Source organism: Cucumis melo, chromosome 11 (genome assembly GCF_025177605.1).
Source record: "Cucumis melo cultivar AY chromosome 11, USDA_Cmelo_AY_1.0, whole genome shotgun sequence".
NCBI lineage: Eukaryota > Viridiplantae > Streptophyta > Magnoliopsida > Cucurbitales > Cucurbitaceae > Cucumis > Cucumis melo.
The window spans coordinates 28,810,576-28,826,981 of record NC_066867.1 but is presented as its reverse complement, the minus strand read 5'-3'; the positions used below and the strand labels follow the sequence as shown (position 1 = coordinate 28,826,981).

General features: G+C 32.2%; 3 protein-coding genes and 1 non-coding gene across 4 annotated transcripts; all 4 read left to right on the top strand.

Moving 5' to 3' along the window:
- The first annotated feature begins 2,927 nt into the window (after positions 1 to 2,927).
- LOC103497975 (uncharacterized protein At4g22758) lies at positions 2,928 to 4,727 on the top strand. The gene is made up of 2 exons (XM_008460406.3): positions 2,928 to 3,810; positions 3,927 to 4,727. Exons 1-2 carry the CDS (start codon positions 3,435 to 3,437, stop codon positions 4,115 to 4,117), a joined length of 567 nt encoding a protein of 188 aa, XP_008458628.2. The 5' UTR covers positions 2,928 to 3,434; the 3' UTR covers positions 4,118 to 4,727.
- A 2,552-nt stretch (positions 4,728 to 7,279) lies between these two features.
- Positions 7,280 to 10,641, top strand: LOC103497974 (histone deacetylase HDT1-like). The gene is made up of 10 exons (XM_008460402.3): positions 7,280 to 7,445; positions 7,701 to 7,771; positions 7,863 to 8,083; positions 8,239 to 8,252; positions 8,345 to 8,398; positions 8,499 to 8,668; positions 9,283 to 9,357; positions 9,484 to 9,574; positions 9,990 to 10,107; positions 10,389 to 10,641. Exons 1-10 carry the CDS (start codon positions 7,433 to 7,435, stop codon positions 10,447 to 10,449), a joined length of 888 nt encoding a protein of 295 aa, XP_008458624.2. The 5' UTR covers positions 7,280 to 7,432; the 3' UTR covers positions 10,450 to 10,641.
- An 842-nt stretch (positions 10,642 to 11,483) lies between these two features.
- On the top strand, positions 11,484 to 15,150 carry LOC103497976 (histone deacetylase HDT1-like). Its single transcript, XM_008460407.3, has 10 exons — positions 11,484 to 11,643; positions 11,964 to 12,034; positions 12,151 to 12,371; positions 12,856 to 12,869; positions 12,987 to 13,040; positions 13,124 to 13,284; positions 13,792 to 13,869; positions 13,971 to 14,064; positions 14,658 to 14,778; positions 14,859 to 15,150. The coding sequence occupies exons 1-10, from the start codon at positions 11,631 to 11,633 to the stop codon at positions 14,917 to 14,919; spliced, it is 888 nt and encodes a 295-aa protein (XP_008458629.2). The 5' UTR covers positions 11,484 to 11,630; the 3' UTR covers positions 14,920 to 15,150.
- Positions 15,151 to 15,841: 691 nt separating this feature from the next.
- TRNAL-UAA (transfer RNA leucine (anticodon UAA)) lies at positions 15,842 to 15,924 on the top strand. Its single transcript has one exon. It is a non-coding gene; the product is annotated as a tRNA-Leu (tRNA).
- The last annotated feature ends 482 nt before the right edge of the window (positions 15,925 to 16,406 follow it).

The following is a 16,406-nucleotide window of genomic DNA, read 5'->3' as shown; positions in this document are numbered from 1 at the left end:
AAAGCACTGTCCAAACCTAGAAAGGGGTCTTCTAAATGCTTTTACTAAGGAATGTTTTTCGAAAAAGTTTATGAAGTAAAAGACTATTTGGTGAAAATAAGTCAATATTTTGGATAATAACATCAAATTAATTGAGAATCATTAATATATATAAAGAGTTGAAGATTTTTTCAGAAAAAAGAAAAAAGAAAGAAAAATCAGTGATTGAGTAAAAATAGAAAATTCTATCTAAAAAGTGATTGGCTAAAAATCTCATTGTTGGCATCCAAAATCAGATAGGGGAGACATTGGGAGCCAATTATTTGCACACTCTTCAACTACAAGGGGAATGGCGTTGCACGTGACTCACGTGACCAATTGTCCAAACACAGCCCCCCCCCCCCAAATTGTTTTTTCTCTTTTTCTTTTCTTTCTTTCTTTTTATATAATTTATTTTTGCTTTTTAATTTCATTATCTTCGCTAATTAACCAAATAATAATTTTCCAAAAAAAAAAAAAAGAAGAGAAAAAACACTCCATCACCCAATAAATTCAACTCTCAAACTTATTTAAATTTTAGATTTTAAGTCTGAGGATTTTTTATTTTATTTTATCGTTTGTGGATTCAATTTTAGTCTAATTTTAATAGATTTAGAATTTTAAGGATTAAATTGTCATTATTTAAAGTTTAAGGATGTAATTGCAATTACCAATATATTTTATATGTGTTTTTTTTTATTTGTCATTTATTATTATTATTTAATTTTTAACTTTCAAGATGTCACGGCTAATCATTTTTTTAATTTAATATCTAAATTTCAAGATTTATCCTTCTAACCTCGTCATTTTAGACTTTTAATTTAATATCTAAGTTTCAAGATTTATCCTTCTAACCTCGTAATTTTTAATATTGTTGTTAACATTTAAAGGGATCGAACAGATTATAATAATTTAAGTTCACTTTTTTTTCATTACTATTAAATTCAATTTTTAAATTACACTTCTTAATTAATTATAAAATATTATATCTAAACACTTGTTCTAGTAATATTTTTTTAATTTTATTTGAGTTTTGTTCGCTCGATACTAAATAACGGTTTGTTAACTAATAACAAAAGTAGTTGTAGAACAAAAGAAACAGAAACAAAAACTATCAACTAGCAATACTCTCCAACACATGCAATCTATTATTGTCGACTATATGAGGTCCCAACTTACAATTTGTGATCGATCCACTCTATGGTCCTATTTATTGGTGTTTTGTTCTCATCCATTCGTTTTATTTTTTCTATACATACCCTAAATTTGAATATCGTTTTTGCACTTTTCAAATACTAATAATTATATTTATCTCTTGTATTTTTTTTCCTTGCGAGATCATTCTTATACGTTTTCTTTAAATACATCATACTACTTTAAAATCGTAAAATGAAGTTGCGTTTATTGATTCATAATGAGAATTGGTGTAATTGTAACGGGACTCCACTGTAGATCAATCGTAATGGATTTAAATCACAAATGTAATATGATTGTTTTTAAAAAGTTGTTGATTAGGGGTTTTTGTGAATTAAATCTAAAATGGAAGAATTATAAATCTCAAAAAAAAAAAAATAGGAATATTGCAAATAGACTCATCGCTACACCTATAAAGGTGTATAGTTCCCCCACTTAGGAGCCACTTTACCATATTTCGAATTAAATTGTTTCAATAAATCCCTTACAATAATTCTCCTCGGTCCAAATATAGAATAACTATTATCAACAGTTTGTGTAGCCATGCACAAATAATCCTATATATATATTTTTTTAATTCAATGTGACTTGTTGACTTCGTATACCATTCTGTTGTAAATAAATGATTTTATAATAGATCTATTGTAGTCTTGAAATTATATATAGCGGAAATAGCAACCCTAGTTGTCATCATTGTATCTGGTTTACCGATAAGTTTTATTGAGTATACCTTATATACTGTTTTCGACAAACCGTTGTCACATCACATTTTATCTTTACCATTATCGTTTAACCATAACATTTTATCTCATTCGCAAAATTCTCATACAGTTACAAAGTATTTGTTTTAACGATAACGATAAAGATAAATTTAGTAGATCTCACTTCTTCAAAAATAATTATATTGAACATCATTTGCTCTTCAATTAAATGGGTTATTAAAATTTTAGATTTTGAGATGGATCTTGTAATCGTTACGAAACAAAGATAAACAAAAATTAAACACAATATCAACTATAAAAAGTTACAATTGATTGATACAATCATAAACTGAAAACAGTCAATTGATATAAATCCAAATGTTTTTTTTTTATTATTTTCTTTTCATTTTATTTCGAGAAGATAATAAAACTCAGGTGGAATTATTTTATTTTTTATTTTTTAATTCGAAAAGATAAATCCACTTATAATTATCTTGAAAACAAAACATCTTTGTTTAAAATATATCATTGTCCCAAGGGATAAAATCACATATTTCATTTTCGTTGTCCCAATTTAATTTATATAATTCTAATAACTTTTAATTTAATTATTTAAAAATTACTCTTGAAACCAAAATTAATTAGATCATAATAACTTCTGTGTTAGAAAGTGTGTGAAATATATTTTTAAACATTTAAATCCTAATTAAGACGTTGATATTTCTTCTTTGGGATGCACACTTTCTTACCTTCAACAATGTTGGTAAAAAATATTATAATTTTATATATATATATATATATATATATATAAAAGATTCATAGTAAACTAATTAAGATTTATTAAAAATAAATTAGAATGATTGTTATCATTATTAAAGACGGAAAAATCCGTGTGACACCGATTAGGCCATTACCGAATAGTTCACACGCTAGTGAAGAAGTGTGTGCGTAAACAAAACGAAAAGGAAAAGAGTTTTTATAAAATAATAATAATCGTTATTACTAAAAGAAAAAAAAAAAAAAAAAAAGCGATAATAAAGAAAGTAAAAGGAAACGGGGAGGGAGAGGCAATCAAGCAAATTGTCTACGGGCAATAACCGGTTGTCCATATCCGGTTACTAACTAGAGAAGACAAGCCGCCCAACTTTGAATTCCAAAACCAAAAACAGTCCAACCTTCTCGAGTAACCGGCTATAGCCCGTCCCCTTCACGAGAATATTCTCCTCCGTTTCCTGTTTAACTTGTCCACGTCATCGCCTCTTCGCTTACTATAAATTTTCCCCATTTTCCTCGCTGCATCATCCATCAAACCGCAAAACGGTTCTACCTATCGTCGTTTCTCTCCTACGCTATTCGCCGCCGTTAAACTGGGTACCAACCGCCGTCCGTCCCGCGACGGAAAGTCTGGGAGTTATAACAACTCCGAAGCTCTCGATCTCCGCTTCGACCGGCGACTGAGGTATAACAAGAGAGGAGTACCATAGAGTACCTCATTTACTCTTTGATTCATATTTAGGAACGATGCCGAACCCTAGGTCTCACAGGAAGGGGAAACTTGCGGAGAAGTCGTCGTCATTCCACGGAGAGAGTCCGACCAAGACGGCGACGACGCTCCGGAGGCCGAAGACGGATCCGGAATTGTTGTCCTTCAAGAATCTAGGTTTACCGGCGTCGGCGCCGTCGCTGGATGGACGACCGAAGATGACGAAATTACTCCTCAACGTGACGATTCAGGGAAGTCTAGGTCCAGTACAGGTGTTGATGTCGCCGGAAATGACCGTGGCTGATCTTGTATCGGCGACCGTTCGTCAATACTTGAAAGAAGGCCGCCGGCCGATTTTGCCTACTGCAGATCCTTCCGCTTTTGGTCTTCATTACTCGCAATTCAGCTTAGAAAGTAAGCAACAATCGATTACCAAAAAAATTCTCGTAACTGCTTTCGATTTTGAATGAGTTATCGATCCTTTGTGAATTTCGCGGGCGATTCTAACGAGATAACGATTTGAATCTCAGGTTTAAACAAGGAAGAGAAGCTGATCGCGTTGGGATCCAGAAACTTCTTTCTGTGTCCTAGAAAGTCAGACGATAACAACGATTTAATTGCTTCTCCTTCATCTTCTTCGTGCTCGAAAGAAGCTAAAGAAAGCGCGAAGAGTAATTCCAGCAGTTTCAGTTGGTTCAAATTCATCGATTTCCGGATTTAGAAACCGCCATAAACCGAATCTATTCATACATACATATTCAATCCGCCACTGTGAAAACTCATCTTCAAATTCTCAAAGCCATATAACTTTTCTTATTATCTTCAATTCTAAGAACTTCTTAAAGCCAATTTGAGATATCAGAATTTCGATCGAGCAAAGGGAAACCGAAGATCATTTCTGGAATTCTGTTCTTCGTCTGCTTGCTCTGGATCGACACAGGGGAAATTTTCAATATGTATATATATAATATAGTTTTTGTGAGATTTCCGGTTGGTCGAATAGAAATTATGTGAAATTTTTTTGTTGAATTCATAGATCATTTTCTCATATTATGAAATTTCCCGATTCGATGAACAGAGTCACGGCAGGAAAAAAAAAATCCTGAGATTCCGTGAAGGATGAAGAAACTTCGTGAAAATAAAGTGTGGTGGAAAGGAAACTGACGGTTCGGTTTTGATATGGAAAGAGATACGTTTGTGAAGAACACAGTTATTGTGAAGTTCGATGTCTCCACCAACTCTTTCTTTTCTATTGCATACCCCTAAGTCTTATAAGGCACGTCAATTTGTATCCTTATAATTTTATTAATTAAAATATCTAAAATTTCTTATGTTATTTGTAAATATAAATTGATATTTGTTCTCTTCCATTTCTTATACAATCATGAAATAATGGTAACATTTCTAATTTTAAGGTATCAATAAAGTATTAAATTATAGTATGGAAGATGTATGTGATTCTAATATGTCGTTTATTGGTGCTGGAATATGAATAGATAAATTGGTGAAAAAAATATATAATTGTGTTTTTTGAGCATAGGGTGAAAGAAATAGATTGGGATAGAAAAAGGGGAAAAAAAATCTAATGGTGAAATATTAAATGGGTGGTCACAGCATAGGCACATAGACATGCCGGACACTATGGCCCCACTTTTATTTGAATTTAAATTGACTTTACAAATCTATTGAATCATTGGTATTTAGTACTCTACTTAGATGCAATACCCACACTACCAAATTTTGCATGCATTCGATGGGTTAAAGTTGATTTTCGATAAAATCGCTACAAAATTAACTATGTCGATTTTGAATTATTTTACAATGTTGTCGTTTTCGGATATTTTTAAATGGACACCGATCGAACTTTTTATCTTTCATCGATTACTTTTAGTTTAATAGTGCATTGGCTCAATTTTTCTTTGTTTATCGTGCCTATTGGAATGCCTAATCCTAAGAACTAACACATTGTTGTTGTAGCATGTTTACTAACTTTTATGTATAGTATTATAATAGAAACATCATATACAGTGGTATTTGTTTTGGCATTGGCATTCACATAAGTTTAATTTATGTGTGGTGCATAATACACATGTCATTTCCAAAGTGACAGTCTTATTTAATTCTATAATGTTTTTCAGACTTTAAATACACAATAATAAGATGAACAATGTATATTATATATATTATTGTTAAAAAACAAAATAATAATAATAATAAAAAAAAAGGAAAGTGATCGAGTTGGATGAGAGGCATCTTTGTTAGCAGTATTTTAAAGAAAACTTCCATGTGCATATGTACTTTGTAAGCAAAATTTGTTTATTTCTATTGTACACAAATTTCATACAACTTAATACTGGATAGGCCAAAAAGTTTGTCATTTGTTGAAATATATTTTGAACCCATTTCAACTTTATTTTATATTAAAATAATAGCGGTTAATAATAATTAGAAGATAGTTTATTTTATTTTATTTTTTCTCGACAATAGTATTCATAAGTATTGGAATATGCTTTGCTGTATTTTTAAAAGAGCATTTGTATTTAAACGATAGAATTATTACAAATATTTATAAATATAATAAAATTTATAAGTAATAATAGTTTATTAATATCTATATTTCTAAATATTTTAGATAAATTTTGTTAGGATTGAAAACAACAATTTTTGAAAATTTAAATGCATAAGTGAGAAATTAATCTAAAGATTTTGATAATTAATTTTAGAATATCTACGAGTTTTTTTTTTTGTATTTTTAAAATATAGTAAAATTTCAAAACGGATAGACACTAGATTTTGATAGAGTTTTATTGCATTGATCATCAATAAAATATGACATTTTGTTGCGTTTTATAGATATTTTAAAAAAAAAATCATTTACAGTAATTTTTTGTAATTAATTGATTATGTGCCTGCCATTAGTTATTTTTTCCCATGTATCATCTACTAGCAAAGTTAATAAAAAAGGGATTTTATATTTATTATAATTTATGTTATTTTAGTGGTGTTTGGACCCCTAACTTTGAGGGTAGATATTCTATGTTTAGTAAGGTACCCTTAATTAAGCATTTTACCTATTGACAGCTTATTTTGATTAGACTTGAAAAGAAATAAGATATTTCTAATCACTTAGATGCTTCTCATATAACATTAAGATTAGATATTAAAAATTTCTTAGTTGTTAATTTGAACTCTTTGTGTGAATTAAAATATCTTTGTTACCTATTGAATGTGGATAAACAAATTTGAAAGTCACTTTCAACTTTTGTTAGATATTTTCCAACCCTTCTATTTTATTATATTCTTATCCATTATTATTGTAACAATTACCTTTATCTTACTTTAATTAGTTAGGGTGAATACATAATGCAGTTTTGTTAGTGGTCTAGGAGGCTAATCGAACCTTTTTTCCGATTATATTATTATGTAAATGTTGGGGGATTGTATTAGTAAAATAAATTTATATAATTAAAATTCTAACTAATTTCGATGATACTAAAAAGGATAGATTTAGATTTAAAATAATATAAATTTTTCATTGTAAATTCAAATTAATATGTAAATTAAAATTTAAAATTAAATTAAACAGGTAAATATAAAATATAAAATAAATATGGTTAAATGGAAAAGTAAATTTAAGGTTATATCTAAATTTGAAAATCAAATACTATGAAAATTTAAAATTTAAAATTAAATTGAACATATAATTATGAAAAATTAAGAGGGAAAAAATAAAAACAAATGAAGAAATATGTGTAGCAACAGACTTAATGGGCCGAGTAAATGTATAACCAAATTCGAGAAGCCCAGCCCAATAGAAAATACATTATTAATTAAAGCCCAATGTAAAATCCGAGAACAAAATTTGTTACTCGATTTGAAACCCTAAGGACTGAAAGAAGCTGGCGGCAATTCCCTTATAAATTGCTTCAAACTTCGTTTTTTGCTTCTCTCTCTATATTGTGTCCTAAACAGTTCAATCCTTCATTCTTTCTCCTAAATATTTCTAAAACCCTAAACTTTTCTTCCTTCGCTATCAATGGAGTTTTGGGGTAAGTTTCTGTTTACATATTCCATCTATGCTTTTGTTTGTGCAATCTGTTTTCTTCATCAGTTGTTGTTTTTGTTTATGGAAAGCTTTAGCACGTTCCTGATAAATTTGTTTGCTCCTTTTGGAAGTACTTATACTAGGCTAAGTCGGAAGCAGATGCATATACTTCTATGGTTTTTGAGCGATGTTTCAATATTTAATGTGTGATTAATACTTGAGGGTATGTAAAAGTTCATAATGGTTTTTGGGATTTTAGGTGTTGAAGTTAAGCCTGGTCAAGCACTCTCTGTGCAGCCTGGAGACATGAACTATGTGCATCTATCACAGGTATTTTAGTTATTTATAGCCCTCTTTCCATTTGAATCGCCGATTCTCCTTGTTTGGAATGATTAATGAACGCCGAGATGCTTTTATGCAGGCGACTCTAGGTGATTTGAAGAAGGACAAAGCAAATGAACCCGTGACTATTTTTTTGAAAATTGATGACCAGAAGCTTGTTCTGGGAGTTCTCTCTGCCGACAAGTTCCCTCAGATATCATTTGATCTCGTGTTTGAGAAGGAATTTGAGCTCTCTCACAATGGAAAGGGTGGAAGTATTTACTGTTTGGGATACCGGGCTCCCATGGAGGACCAAGGACAATATCCTTTTCAATTTGAAAATATGTGTTTATCATGTCTTGTATGGTTTTATGATTAAGCAATCAGTTAGTAAGCTTTCTAATTATGTAATTGGTTTTTCACACTTAATATCCATTGTTTTCCTTAACTTTTGTCCCTTGTCTTCTGTTTTCCACGGAAGAGTATTCTGGTATGTTTTTAAACATTCATAAATTTAGCTTCTTTTGCACTCTTGTTCGAGTTCTGAAATTGATTAGCTGAGTATGTTTTATCTCATCTCAGATTCTGATTTTGGCTCAGAGGATGAGGAACTTGGATTGCTATCCGCTGAGAATGGTAAATGCATTTGATTATGTTGATAAATATAACAGTGTTTCGGTGGGATGAAATATTATTGGCACTGTGCTTATCATCTCTAGTTAAAATTTACTTTCAGGAAAACCTAGCGACAAGGAGAAGTCAATTGGTGGAAAAATTTTTGGTCTGAAACCGGAATCTTCAAAGAAAGCAGATGCTAAGTCTATTGAGCCGAGCAAGGAAGAAGATGATGACTCCGAAGATGATGACTCCTCTGATGAGGGTTCCGATTCCGATGAGTCTGATGAGGTGATTCTTTCTCTTCTGTGGTGCCTTGCTTTAAGAAGCGAGCTGCCCATGTTTCCTTAACCACCCTTCCTTTTTTGTGTGAAGCCATTAGGATGGGAACTTATATTCTCATTGACCCCCTCTTACTGTATCCCAATTTTGTCAAAAGCTGGCTTTTGAAGCTTATTTCATGTTCATATAATCTAAAAGTTTGTGAATAAAAAATGATTTGTGTTTCCTTTATGAAAATTTCCCCTTGGTGTGCTTTTCAAAAAAGGTTATGGGCAAATAGAAGCTCTAAACATAATTGTTCTTGTAATCAAGCGACAGTTTTAGATCTTCTCAATTGGCTTTCTTAGTGTTGAAATCAGCGTTTATAAATGCAACAAGTTTTCTTAAACACTAAGAAAGTCAATCTAGACCCCCTTACTTTTTGACGGGACTCAAAATTTTAATTGTTAAGGTAGCTGTTAGGGTCTAGGAAAGACATCTTTGTCATGGTGTCCCATTTAGGCTTTCAATTATTCTGCAATATCCCATAACATATTGGTGAATCCGTTTTGATAAGTTGCTGAGGCATTTGACATGACAAAATTATATAGTTTATTTTTAAGTGTGCTATTGATTATATGCAGGAAATGCTTGAGGGGGACAGTGACTCTGACGATGAAGATGAGGGTACTGACAGTGAGGAGGAGACACCGAAAAAGGTCTGTTTTGATCCTAATTTAATTTCTGTATTTAGCTGTTAATTTAAAATTTTGAAAAATCTATATTTATTCTTCTATATTTGTTTTCTTCTTGCATTATTTTTATCAACGCGTCTTCTTTTGCAGGTTAATGAATCCTCCAAGAAGAGGTCAAACGAGTCTGCCTCCAAAACCCCTGTTTCTAAGAAGGCAAAGTTAGCTTCGGCTGAGAAAACAGGTGATTTCCTTGATCCATCTTTATTTCATGCTAACACTAATAAGCATTATTTCATTGATGGTTGCTCAGCATTTTACTTTTAGTATATTAACGTTTCTTTGTCACTTATTTTCATCTAGCAAACAAAATGAACAAAAGTTAAAAGTATATAGGGTATTTTAACTAAAGTATAAGGATAAAAATCAACCAAGGCTGAAGATGCTGGTCTCAAATAGTATTTAGGCCTTATTTATGTTATTTATTAATGCTGAATGTATTTACCCGTATCCGGAGCCGTCTAGAACTGTCTTATATAGCCAACTTTTCTTCTTCTTTATCGAGAAACAACACTATGCTTGCCTTGTTATGGACAGTTTTAGCTTCCAAAACTTGACTTGAATTAGTGCTTAACTTTGTTAGTTGTTTATTGTGTCAGACTCGAAGAAGGGAGGCCATACGGCCACTCCCCATCCTGCCAAGAAACCTGCAAAATCTCCTGGCAAAGCAGAGACCCCTAAATCCGGAGGCCAGTTTTCTTGCGCAACTTGCGATAGGTATACATCGTTTGGATGGACCAGAAAAAAAAAGTTTTTTATAATCATATTTGTTTATTTTTTCTTTGTTTTGATAAAAAATGCTTAAAAATGAAATTTGAAAGTTTCTCAAAAGCTTTTATTTTTACTGTTGCTAAACCCTTCAAACCTTTTTCAAAATGGTTTATTTTCAAAAGCTGGACAGAGTAGTAAACCCTTCAAACCTTGGTCAGTGGAATGAAATGAAAGGGTGTCCAAGGGGTCCGAGGTTGCTGATTTCCTTTCCTATGTTGTTTTTTTAGGTCATTTGGTTCTGATGGAGCCCTTCAGTCACACAGTAAAGCTAAGCACGGTGCTAAATGAAATGAGAGAAGTGCCGAATGATTACATATTATTTTGCATCTCCAATATGTTATACTCTCTAGATAGGTTACGATCTTGGCCAAGAACGAGAGCGCAATTGTTTGAGTGTTTTGATTGTAGAACGAGAGCGCAATTGTTTGTTCACATTGAGGAAGAGAATTTGGTTTAATTTTATGTATCTTTTGGGTCCAATTAATGTCTTTAGTTCATTCAATTTCCCCCCTTAGAAATTACTTATCTGGTTGGCATCTGTTTTAGAACTTCAATATAAATTTTGGAACACTTATATTTTTGTGTCTTTTCTTTTTCTTTCAAATGGAATGGAAGCTGAAAATTTTGTCCTTCAAATTTTCTCATCTTCTAAATTAGAATTGTTGATATGACAAGTATTTTTATCTTATCTTTGTACCTAAAGGGTGATCTACAAATTGTTATGGAATTGAAATAATGTTTGTAAGAAAATGTAATTTGAAAAATATATGGAGGTTGTTTTGTGATTCTATTTCCAAGTAAAAGCAGGCTTGGAAATTTGAACCAAATGTAGACGTTATTGTTACATGCGGATTCTTTTCCTAAAATAGACACTGCAAGTTGAGTTTTTATTTTTTTCAAAATTTTGTGTGTCTACTTCGGTATTATGTTCAATTGTTAATTTAAATTATGTATTGTGTTAACTCTTAATTAAGCAACCTGACTAAACGTAAATTTATAAGTAATGTTTTTTATTCCAAATCCACATATAAAGATAACTATGTCTCCCTCTCTGTTCTTTCTAAATACAATTAGGGTTGAAACATACGTCTATGTTACGAAATGGATGGGCTTGAAAAACTGAGCAAAGTTCCAATATTAGAAATCTTCTCATTATTGGTTAAACTATAATTTATCTATTTGTATATTTATTTTATCCTTCTTTTTCTTTTTTAAAAAACCCTTGCATGGGCCGAAACTAATGGGCAACTGATTGGGCCTAAAATAGAAGCCCAAAATCTAATTCCTACACGAAATATAGCCCTGGCCCAAACTCACAGCCGCCCGATTATTTGAAACCCTAAGCCTTCAAAAAGCTGGCGGCAATTTCCTTTATAATGTTCTTTAAACATATTCATCATCGTTTTCTCACATTTCATTTTCTTACGAGGCTTTTCTGAAAACCTAGCGTCTCTTCTTCCTGCTCAACAATGGAGTTTTGGGGTAAGCTACTTTTCCTTCTTTCTCTTTTTAGTTCAACCAAGTAGAGCTAGTAAGGTTCATACATGCTTTACGTTTTCCCCCATTCTTTCTGACCTTTGTTTATCCTGTTCTCATTGTATTATATGTGAGTTATATAATCTGTATCGTATGTCATACTTGGGTTTCTCCTTCTTTCACTCCCTTCTTCTCATACCTTTCCGTTGGAGATGGCTGTAGTCCAGAAATGATGTTTGCCTCGTAATATTTGGATTGTGAAATGTCGACAGGGGTTGTTTAGTTCGTGGCTAATGAACTAAAATATTATGGTTTTGTGGTTGCAGGTGTCGAAGTCAAGGCTGGTCAGTCACTTATTGTGAAACCTGGAAATGAGAAATTGATTCATCTATCACAGGTATGTTTCTTGTTATAATGATAATGTGTGTTTGTATGTTTTCTCAGCTTAACCGTGGATTCCTGGTTTAGTTAACTTTTCCCATGGACTAGATTTGATGAAATGATTTTATACAGGCAACGCTAGGTGAAATAAAGAAGGACAAAGCAAGTGAAAACGTGACTATATTTTTGAAAATTGGTGACCAAAAGCTTGTTCTGGGAATTCTCTCTGCAGAGAAGTTTCCTCAGCTATCATTTGATCTTGTGTTTGAGAAGGAATTTGAGCTCTCTCACAATGGGAAGAGTGGAAGTGTGTACTGTGCCGGATACCAGGCTTACGGGGATGATCATGAACAATATCCTTCCTTTGAAATTTGATAATTTGTATTTACCCTCGAGACGATAATAGGAAGCTTTAGCATTTTTTGATATGTTAACATTAGTTATTACTTTTTATTGCGTGGCAAACCCTAAAATTTGAAATATTTCATTATTATTTTGGAATTGTTTTCTTATAGCTGATTAATAATCTTAGTCAATGCATATTTAAATCAATTATCTTAGTAAGAAATTTTATAACTGTATTATACAATGTTTTAAAAATCTAAAGATGGCCTTGAGAGATGAGGCATTTAAAAGACTAAATCGTATTCTAAGTTAGTATGATCATGTATTAATAAGTATCGATAATTATCTAAGTTGGTATCAGTATGATCAAGTATTGGCAGTCATTTATAAAAACATTGATGTTTTATACAGTGGCTTGTAGTATTTCTCTATTTTCAGTAGTTTGCAAGTTACATTGGTTTCCTTGACCTGCTCTTTGTTTCTCCTTGCCACCGATGGTTATATTGGTAGGTCGAATGCTTTTTTTTTTAAACAAACATCAGATCTATTTTCTTCGTATTGACTCTGGCTTCTTTTATTAGTTTGACTAGGCAATTGACTCAGTGTTTGTTATTTCTTTTCAGATTCTGATGCTGGCTCAGATGATGAAGAACTTCCCTTGGCCTCTGCTCAGAATGGTAAAGGCATCCTGCTATGACAATATTAGTATTTTTGACTGTATTGTGCTTTGTGCATTTATTTTGTCATAATATACTTTCAGGAAAACCAAGCTCGAAGGATGTGAAACCTGGTTTGGTTGAAAGTAATAATGCAAAAAAAGCTTCTCTGAAGAAGCCTTTGAAACCAAGCAAGGATGAGGACGACGTTTCTGAGGATGATGAATCTGATGATGATGAAGATTCTGATGACGAATCTGATGAGGTAGTATAAGAAAGATTCTCTATTTTATGGTATTCATTAAGAACTATTCCATACCAACCAAATATAAGTGATTCCATGGTGAGCATTTTAATGAATTTAATTTTTATTTGAGTGAAATTCTTGTGTTATGGTTAGTCCAATAAAAAATTCCTTGGTTATTATTTCCTAACAAAAGAAGAAGAAATGTTAGTCCCATTGCTTATTCTGGTTGTCCTTTTCGGTTAACTTTGCGAGGTGACCAGGACATGAGATTTGATGTATTTTTGTCTTTCTGTGCTGTTCTGTTATTGGGCTTCTCATTCACATGACATATTTCAATTGCAAGGCCATGGCCATTTGGTCTTATTTGTATGCCACATTATGTGGCAAATATTATAAATCAGGATTATGATAGTTTTATGTATAAAATCATGTGAGAGGTCTCGTTATCTGGAGTTCAGTCTAGGATAGTTTACGATGACAATCTGATGGTTGAATGCTGACATGTACATTTGTGACAAATGGTAGGAAATGCTTGAGGGTGACAGCGGCGATTCTGATGAAGAAGATGATGACTCTGAAAGTGATGAGGAGACTCCGAAGAAGGTTGTGGGTCAATGTGACTGTTGTCATCTTTTTGTTTCTGTTTTATTGTTTGAACAATTGAATATAGATGGCATGATTTTGATTGTCTCTTGTCCTTGCAGGTTGAATCAGCCAAGAAGAGGTTGAATGAGTCTGCCACCAAGACGACACCCCTTCCCGCTAAGAAGGCGAAGTTAGCTACGCCCGAAAAGACTGGTAATTTATTGTGGCCATTTATTTATTTCATCTGGTAACATCCTGGCATATAAGCATTCTTTACAAGAATGAGCGAACCATTTTAGACCTCTCTAGAATATCAAATTATAGTTGTTAGCCTTGCTCTATTAAGGTTGTTTGTGCCACCAGCTTTAAGTTGGTGGAGTGGCTGTTATAATTCCATTCCATGTATGGACGTCAATTACAGTGTTTCCGAATGTTAAGGCAGCCCATTAGCTTTGTCATTACACATGATCTTTATATTTTTCTATGGCCCATTAATGTAAAGCCCATTGAGAGCTTCTAGAAATAGTTTGTTATAATGGGTTTACTTTTGTGTGGGTGTGTTTAAAATAAGGGTTTTTCATCCAGCTTTTGTTATATATTTGAACATCACTACCTTTCAAAAATATCAATGAAAGCTTGGGTTTCCCTTTTTCAATCATTTCTACTCTTCTTAAACTTTAAAGATCGAACCATTATAACCAATGATCACTATTTGTTACCGTGTTTACTATTCTCTATCATTTTTCTCTCTTCTGAGTTCAATTTTCATCTAAGTGGTTCTTAACCTGTTGGTTGTCTGATGCCAGATTCAAAGAAGGGGGCCCATACCGCGACTCCCCATCCAGCCAAGAAAACTGGTAAAACTCCTGCTGCTAAGTTGGAGACCCCAAAATCTGGTGGCCAGTTCTCTTGCAAATCCTGTGACAGGTAACATTTGTTTTTATTTGATTATTTGCTCAAATTAGAAGCAATTTTATGTTGACATTTTGTTCCCCCAAAATTTTTAGGTCGTTCGTTTCCGATGGTGCACTTCAGTCGCACAGTAAAGCTAAGCATGGGGCTAAGTAAAACGAAGAGTGGCATATATTTTAACAGGTTTAATATGTTTTTTTCTAGATAGGTTGAAATTTTGTTGAGAGTTGGGAATGTAGAACGAGAAATATGACTGTTCAACCTGAGGGAGATTAATTGATTTTGATAAACGTGTGCTTGTTTGTTGGTCTAGTTATGGTGTGTACTCGCAAGTATTATTCTTCCAAACAATGAATGTAGAATTGCCCCCTGTTCATGGGCTTTGCATTCCCCATCTTGGAACTCTATTTTTTTTTTCTCTCGAGGCAATTTGGAAGTGAAAAATGTTTCGTAAAGTCGTACAATGATTGTACCAATCTGATGATGGCCATCTATCTTATGAAATTGTAATATAATGTGGATTAATGATAGTTTTATGATGCGTGCCCGCTGCATTGTTAAAGAATTAAAATGAAAAGAACCATTTTGATAAGAAAATGTTTATATTGATTCAAAATCAATTTTGATTAGAAAATTGCACTCAAAGTGTGAAAATTCAGTATTAAATTAATTTTGAGCCGATGGTGGAAGGTGTTTTTGAATAACCAAACCTTAATTATTTATCAAGGAAATTGCTACTTCAACGATAGTGATTTGACATTGAAAACATGGTTCTAGAGGATATTGATTCTTTCCACGTTCAAATCAGTATTGTGGTGTTAGGTTATTGATAGCTTCGACACTTTAAGTTAGTTTTGAATTAATGAAAGGAGATTCAGTTAGTGAAACTAATCGATACATAATAGCTTAGCACAAAGGGGTGTTAAAAACACTACGGACTAACTCTATACTGTCGATATTCTTGAAGCAATTATATTCATTTTTCCGTATCAGCAATCATCCCTACGAATTACACGACGATATTGACATATAGTTATGTTGAGATAAATACCAAGGTTTGATGTTAGAGAAGCAAAGAGCTGGTTTGCCCGAGTGGTTAAGGGGGAAGACTTAAGATCTTCTGCACATAAGTGCGCGTGGGTTCGAACCCCACAGCCAGCATATTTTTTCTTTTTTCTTTTTTACTTATCTTTCCCCCTTCTAACTTCCAATAAATTCAAACACACACACACAATTTTATCTACTTCTTACTTATATATATATATATATATATATATATATATATAATACTAAACCAAAATTTTAAAAAAAGAATTTTCTTTTTTGTATTCAGAATCCACCATTGTGGATCAGCAGGAACATGGGTAGAAAGCTTTTGAAGAAGATCTAAAAATATGACAATTTTTTTGGATCTAAACAGAAATTTAGAAATCGTAAATCTCTAGTCATTTGATTAAGAATTTAACTTTTTACTTGAATGTGTTTAAATTTCTAAAAAGAAAAATTATATGAGAGTTAATAAATGAGTTCACGAAGTTTATCCCATAATTAAAATTTGTAATTAATAGAGTAGTTGGATTAAAAAAAGAATGTTAGGGACTTATCCAACACAAAATTAAAGTTTAAGAATTTAATAGTCTCAA

Bases quoted from the DNA above. Each gene is read 5' to 3' on its own strand.
- LOC103497975 (XM_008460406.3), top strand. From the start codon at position 3,435: ATGCCGAACCCTAGGTCTCACAGGAAGGGGAAACTTGCGGAGAAGTCG. The intron at 3,811-3,926 runs GTAAGCAACAAT...TTTGAATCTCAG, and splicing joins CTCGCAATTCAGCTTAGAAA to GTTTAAACAAGGAAGAGAAG.
- LOC103497974 (XM_008460402.3), top strand. The intron at 8,399-8,498 runs GTAAATGCATTT...ATTTACTTTCAG, and splicing joins ATTGCTATCCGCTGAGAATG to GAAAACCTAGCGACAAGGAG. The intron at 9,575-9,989 runs GTGATTTCCTTG...TTATTGTGTCAG, and splicing joins AGCTTCGGCTGAGAAAACAG to ACTCGAAGAAGGGAGGCCAT.
- LOC103497976 (XM_008460407.3), top strand. The intron at 13,870-13,970 runs GTTGTGGGTCAA...TTGTCCTTGCAG, and splicing joins ATGAGGAGACTCCGAAGAAG to GTTGAATCAGCCAAGAAGAG. The intron at 14,065-14,657 runs GTAATTTATTGT...GTCTGATGCCAG, and splicing joins AGCTACGCCCGAAAAGACTG to ATTCAAAGAAGGGGGCCCAT.